This window comes from Wyeomyia smithii, chromosome 2 (genome assembly GCF_029784165.1).
Source record: "Wyeomyia smithii strain HCP4-BCI-WySm-NY-G18 chromosome 2, ASM2978416v1, whole genome shotgun sequence".
NCBI lineage: Eukaryota > Metazoa > Arthropoda > Insecta > Diptera > Culicidae > Wyeomyia > Wyeomyia smithii.
In genome coordinates, this window is record NC_073695.1 from 215388155 (window position 1) to 215394946 (window position 6792).

A 6792-nucleotide genomic window follows, 5' to 3' on the forward strand; every position below is an offset into this window, starting at 1 on the left:
CTGCTCGAAAAGAACCTGCTCAGTTAACGGTTACTTGGACCAGCTAATTCACTCGTTGAGTCACTTACAACTACATCGGATGGTTTAGCTTCCACCTGGATGACACCTGATGATTCCTTTACAACGTCGAGAAGAGTAGGAAAAACGTCTTTTCTCGCTCCGTCAGCAACAATTTCCGCATAAGTACCTTGACCGCCATTTTGGTTTAACCGTGCATTAACAGATACACGTTTAGGGCAGTTTGCCTTCACGTGGTCTGTACCGCCACACACAAAACATTTGCTTGACATTCCGTCATAATACACTTTAGCTGGAAAATGTTGAACGTAGACATGAGATGGGATCTTCGTTTCCATATTAATATGGACGCCGCGAACGCCATTCAAGATAGGGTAGCCAGTGTCCGTTCCGTACCATTCTCGTACCATGTGCTGGATCTTACCGAACTAAGACATGACAGTAGTCACGTGCTTGTCTTCCAGCTCGACCGGAAGACCGAAAATACGCACGTACTTAAAATTACCACTACTGCAGCAAACGTAACCATTGTCTCCTGAAGACCTTCATACACAAAAGTAGCTGAAGGTGGGCATTTCAGCAGCTCCGTTTTTATTATTTCCTCGGTACGAAACATTACGTAGACCGCGTAATCCTTTGGTTCCCTGAACATTGCAGTCAGCATGTCACATATCCAGTTTCGTGTCCGGAAGAAATCGAAAATCTCTCGATCCGTTGGCATTTTCGACATTGGCCCGAATATAACCTTAAGACTGCTTGCATGAACCATTTTTGTTTCCATATTATTGTTCCGTCACAAAAGCAAGATCGGGCGCTAACAATAGCGAGACAGCGATCTATTGTCCTAAACACTCTCTATTTGTTTCAGACTCGATATCACTTGAAATCTTCACCTCTGAAACACGTCTGCAGTGAACCACTTTCAAAGACGAACTGAGGAGTGGTAGTGACCGCGGAGGCAGATTGAAGTCTCCGCAATTGTAAATTTAAACCTCAGGAGTACATTATGACAAAAGTTGTTCAGCAATTTGGGAAAAGTTTTCATAGGTGGTGTTCGGATTTACCTCGAGGAAAATGCACCACCTTTTCTTAGCAACTTAAACTGTAATTCATTTTAATGCTATTAGGTAATTCTTGTACATCATTTTTGTTTCATCTACTCACAATTGATAGTTTTGTTCCCTAGATCCTCGTACTACATAGGTTTGGCTAGCTTATGAATATTTATTTTACTGTAAGGGAATTATATTATTTTATTAGGTTAAGTCTTAATTTATAAATTTACCCAAACGGTATATTTCGACTTATGATAAATAACCTTTCGCCAAAGTAACTAATTATTTAATTATTTCAAACAACTCAACAAAAATTCACTTCCGTCGCAAACTGTTGCTTAAGCTCAAAAGAAATATTCCTCTTTTTCTTTCTTTTGTTAAGTGACATAGAAGATAGACGCCAAGCTCATCAACGATTTATCCTATATGCTAGACCGTCACTTCTCACGAGCGCCTGCCCAGTGGTTTTCTGTACACCCCAGCCCGTAACTCCGGTACTGGTCCACCATCGGGAGTGCCGGATTTACCTGGAATTTCGATTATCGCCAAGTTCGCAACTGCTCTGCTGAGCACTCCTGTAGCTGTCCGAATATTTGCCTGCCTTATTATGCCATCCTCACCATCAAACACCTCATCGATGATACCCCGAATCCATTGCTTTCGATGATTTCCATCTGTGATAAAGACTAAGTCTCTCACCACAATCTGCTTCCTGTCTTCCATCCACTTTTAACTTTTGTTTAGTGTCGGTAGGTACTCTTTTATCCAGCGAGTCCACATCCGATCAGCCAGGTACTGTGATCGCTTGTAGGCATTTTGTATCGCTTCTGCTAGGTCCACAGGATTATCAACCATATAATCGGCTTCTTTCATAGTTCCGCGGAGAAAATGGTTAGGTGTAATCGCTACGGCTTCAGCTGAGTCTTGCGGCAGATAGACTAAAAGACGGGTATTGATCATATCCTTAGCCGCAGACAAAGAAGTGAGAAGTATTTCATCTGTTAATTTCCGCCCATCATCTAACGCAAACAGCATTGCTTTCACTGATCGCACCATGCGTTCCCACACGCCGCCCATATGGGGAGAGCTAGGGGGAATAAAGTGCCATTTGGTTGCAGAAGTTGTTACATTTTCTGCAGCTTGTTGATTAATTTGCCTGATTGTTTTTAACTCATTACTTGCACCTTTGAAATTAGTGCCGTTGTCGGAAAAAAATTCATCTGGTGCACCTCGATCGTTGATGAATCTGTTAATAGCCATTAAGCATGACTGGGTATTTAAACTATGTACAACTTCTAAGTGCACCGCTCGCACTGCCAGACAGGTAAAGAGGGCTACCCATCTTTTTTCCCATCGTCGTCCTACCAACACTTCTACTGGACCATGGTAGTCTATACCCGTTGAGCTAAAGGGGTGAAGCTGTGGTGTAACCCGTTGTACCGGTAAAGATGCCATCAGCGGAGCCTGCGGTTGGCAGCGATGCACGCGACACCACATACACTTTGTCACCGCTAGTTTTATCGCGGATCGAAGTTTGGGAATATAAAATCGTTGGCGTAATTCGTTGCATACGGTTTCACGATTAGCATGACCAAATTTTTCATGATAGAATAGTATCAATCGATCGGTCACCGCATGTCCCTTTGGGAGTATAATGGGATGCTGCATGTCAAATGAAGCAAATTTTGCCTGATGCAGTCTACCTCCGACGCGCATAACACCTTCAGTGTCAAGTATGGGACACATTTTGTAGATCGAACTGGACTTTTCAATTTTCGCCGGAATACTATCTGGCTTGAGGTTTAAATTTTTCTCCAACGCTCTCACCTCATCCAAAAAACCATCATGCTGAGCTTGCTTCCATAGGATCATTTCGGCCGCTAGTAACTCGTCTTGCTGAAGTGGTCGCTGTATTGATTTGTGCTTACATAAAATCCATTTTTCCTGTTTCGGTGTTGCTTTCGATACTACCATCGGTTGACCGATAGCTTTTCTGCGACAATTGTTAATAAAACGGATCGCGCTTGCTGTACTTCGCAACAGACGAATCCAACGATTAGTTGAATCCACGTTGACTATTGGTTCAGAATGTGTCGTATAATGGTGCAGTAGACAAGCGCGCATCTCTTCGCTGGTATCGACAGCCGGTAATTCCATTGTCGGCCACTGGTTTTCTGGATCGCGAAGAAATGCTGGGCCATTAAACCACGGACTGGATGAGTCTAACGGTCCCCACTTTGTCAGGACGTCAGCGATATTAATCTTAGTTGACACCCATCGCCAGTCCGAGACGTTACTGTTTTCTCGAATTTCCCCTATGCGAAACGCCACAAATTGTTTGTATTTTATTCGATCGGAGCGGATCCAACTGAGCGTCGTCCGGGAGTCTGACCAAAGGAACTGTTTCCCAATTGGCAGATAATGCTGTGATTTAACCGTGCACGACAGTCGTGAACCCAAAACTGCAGCCATTAGCTCAAGTCGCGGGACTGACTGCCGTTTTAGTGGCGCTACCTTCGAGCGTGACATCACCAGACGAGCCATAACTTTTCCATGCACTGCTACCCTAAGATAGGCCACGCATCCGAACGCCTGCTCGCTTGCATCCATAAAGATGTGCAGCGGAAGTGAATCGATTTCGGCAGAAGAAACATTCGCTAGGTAACAGCGAGGGATGCGGATGGCTTCCACTTGTGGTAATAGACCCGTCCATTTATGCAAAGATTCGTCCTCTATTTCGTCATCCCAGCCACAGTCATTGCGCCAGAGATCTTGGACGAGCATTTTTCCATGGACAGTGAAAGGAGTCAGTAGTCCTAACGGATCAAAAAATCCCATCACACAGCTTAAAACCAACCGCTTTGTTGGTCGTTGCGTTCCGTCGAGATACGGTCGAAGCTGAAGCCGATGATCGGTTGCAAAGGAGAACGTGTCGTAGGTCGGATTCCAGACTATTCCAAGTACTCGCTCATTATCTGTGGTTTTGTCGACGTTGAAATGGACAGCTTCAACCTGATTTCGTTCCCCCAGACTCCGCAGTACTTCGGGAGAGTTAGAGACCCAGTTTCTTATTTCGAAACCAGCTTTGGAGTGAATAAAACGCACTTCCTTGGCCCGCCTCACAGCCTCTGCGATAGTGTCAACACTATCAAAATAGTCGTCGACATAATGTTTGTTTATTATAGCTGTGGCTGCTTCTGGATACTCCGCTGAAAATTCCGACGCATTTAGGTTTTTGACGTATTGGGCCGAACAGGGAGAACTAGTAGACCCAAACGTAGCAACATCCATAATGTAAACGCTGGGTTCCTTGTCATGCAAATTTTTCCTGTGTAGAAATCGCTGCGATTGTTTATCGGCTTCGCGAATTTTTATTTGGTGATACATTTCACGTATGTCTCCTCCAAAGGCAACGCGACGTTCACGAAAAAGGCTGATCACGGATGTTAAAGGTGTCAGCATGTCAGGTCCCATTAGTAGTTGGCTGTTAAGTGATACACCATTTACTGTAGCTGCGGCATCCCACACAAGACGAATACTGCCTGGCTTTTTCGCTTTAAGAATAACATTCAAGGGAAGATACCATCGCTTGCGAGGATCAGTTTCGGCCAGCTCTTTCGGAGTTGCCAGATGAGCGTACCCTTTTTGCTGGTACAGCTCGACTTCTTGTCGAAACTTGTTATATAGTTCCGGACACTTTCCTAATCGCTGCTCTAATTGTTTCAACCTACGACGGGCCATCGGAAGGCTGTCCGGAAAGTTAAGATTGTCCGTTCTCCACAGCAACCCGGTCTCGAATCCATTCCCTTTCCGCACAGTTGTACGTTGCAAAATCTCTCGTGCTCTCTTCTCATCCTGCGTTTCCTGTACCACTATCGCCGTACACTCTTCCAGCCGATACTGAGATTTAAGCATGTTGTATATATCTTCGTTGCTGATTTCTCTGTGGTGCCCGATGACATTCGTTTCAGTTATCTCGTTTGCCGTGGGACCATAAATGGACCACCCTAGTTTCGATCGTACAGCTATCGGCTCACCTGCATCCCTAATTCTGGCTTCGATCGGCGCAATTAAGTGTAGGTTGTTTAAACCGATTAGCAAATCTGGATGACAATCGGTATATGACGCAATCGGCAGGTCACGGAGATGACTATATTTATCAACTATTTCTTCGACGTTGAGTGCTTGTTTTGGAAGTAACAGTTTTTCAACCGTTTGTGCGGATTTTAACAGGTTTTTTTCCCTTGCTCCCGAGGCCGATATCAGTAGGTTCATTCGTCTGGACTCTGGTTCGACTCGTGTTACATTTGCTGTCCATTTGATAGTTAGTGGTTGCTTAATTCCTTCAACTCCAAGTTGATTCGTTAGTGAGCGCTCCACCAGAGTTATTGATGCTCCTCGATCGAGAAACGCTAGCGCATTAACACTTTTTCGCCCACAATGCAAGGTCACAGGGATTAGTCGAAAGATAATTGATCCCGGTGAACGGATATGCGCGTTGATGATTACATGGTTGCTAGAAAAATGCAACAGCGGATGATGGCGCTCCCGACAATCTCCAACATTGCATCGTATTTTAAATTAACAGGAAGCGTTACCATGATCATTCAGACAAATTTTGCAAAGCTTATTCCTTTCGACGATCTTCATGCGGTCAACAAAGGCCAACGCTTTGAAGTCTTGGCAAAAACGGAGACGGTGGTCCGTTCTTTTACATACTTTGCACGGTTTGGCATTGAGGGTCTGGTTTTTCGAATTTTCTATTGAGCTATGATTAAAAAGTGCTGCCTTTTCTTGAGCTCCTCTTTTTCCGATTCCCCGTTGCTTTATTTTGGATTCTGGTACGTTTTCAACCGTCACGTTGGCCTCGCACGCCTCCAAAACAATTTGCGATATAAAATTAGAAAACGTTTTTAACGTTACTGTTTTTCGCTTGTTTCGAAAACGAACCCATTCTTTTTTGTCTCCGGCTGGCAGTTTGTCCACCAAGTCCTGAATTAAGAGGGGATTGATCATATGCTGTTTCAACCCCGCTGCTTCGAGGTGGTCACATAACTGTTCTACTGCATTCCCAAATGGAATAAACGTTTCCAATTTATCTGCTTTTGGGCGGTCTAATTGCTTCACCTTTTCAAGGTGACAATGCAATAATTGTTCAGGTCGGCCGTAAAGTAGACGGAGTTTGCTAATCACTTTTGGCACTGATTTTGGCAATAAAAGTTGCCCTCGAACACTTTCCAACGCATGGACTTTTAGGCTTTCTTGCAGGCGAACCAAATTTTCCACATCGTTGAAACCGCAGGCTTTATTAGAGGCTTCGTAGCTGCCGATAAATAAAGGCCACTCCTCAGGCTTTCCAGTGAAAATAGGAAGTCTCTTTGTAATCCCGTTGCGCGCAGCAAGCTGACCTTTCGTTGGTCCTGAAACCTTCCGCCCAGCCCGTTGGCTGATTTTCGCCCTCGCGGTCGCGTGTCTTCTTTTAAAAACTCAGGTTCTTCCTCTTCATAATTCGACTCATCGCTCAGCTCATCTGCTGTCGATAAGTCATCACTCACCGTCTCACTATCAAGGTGATCATAGTTCTCTTCATCTCATCAGTGCGTCTTGAACTGTCCTACAGATCAGACGTTTTTTCGGTTGCTTGTGGACTGGTCTTTGACTGCCTATAGCTTCAAAGTTTGTGTTTTGTCAGTGTGTCTTTTAAAGACTACCTGAAAGT

The 6792-nt window shown here is 44.5% G+C and overlaps 1 protein-coding gene across 1 annotated transcript; it reads right to left on the reverse strand.

Annotated features, from left to right (window-relative positions):
* Positions 1 to 1802: 1802 nt before the first annotated feature.
* LOC129720412 (uncharacterized) lies at positions 1803 to 5348 on the reverse strand. The gene has a single exon (XM_055671891.1). It carries the CDS (start codon positions 5346 to 5348, stop codon positions 1803 to 1805), a length of 3546 nt encoding a protein of 1181 aa, XP_055527866.1.
* Between the last annotated feature and the right edge of the window lie 1444 nt (positions 5349 to 6792).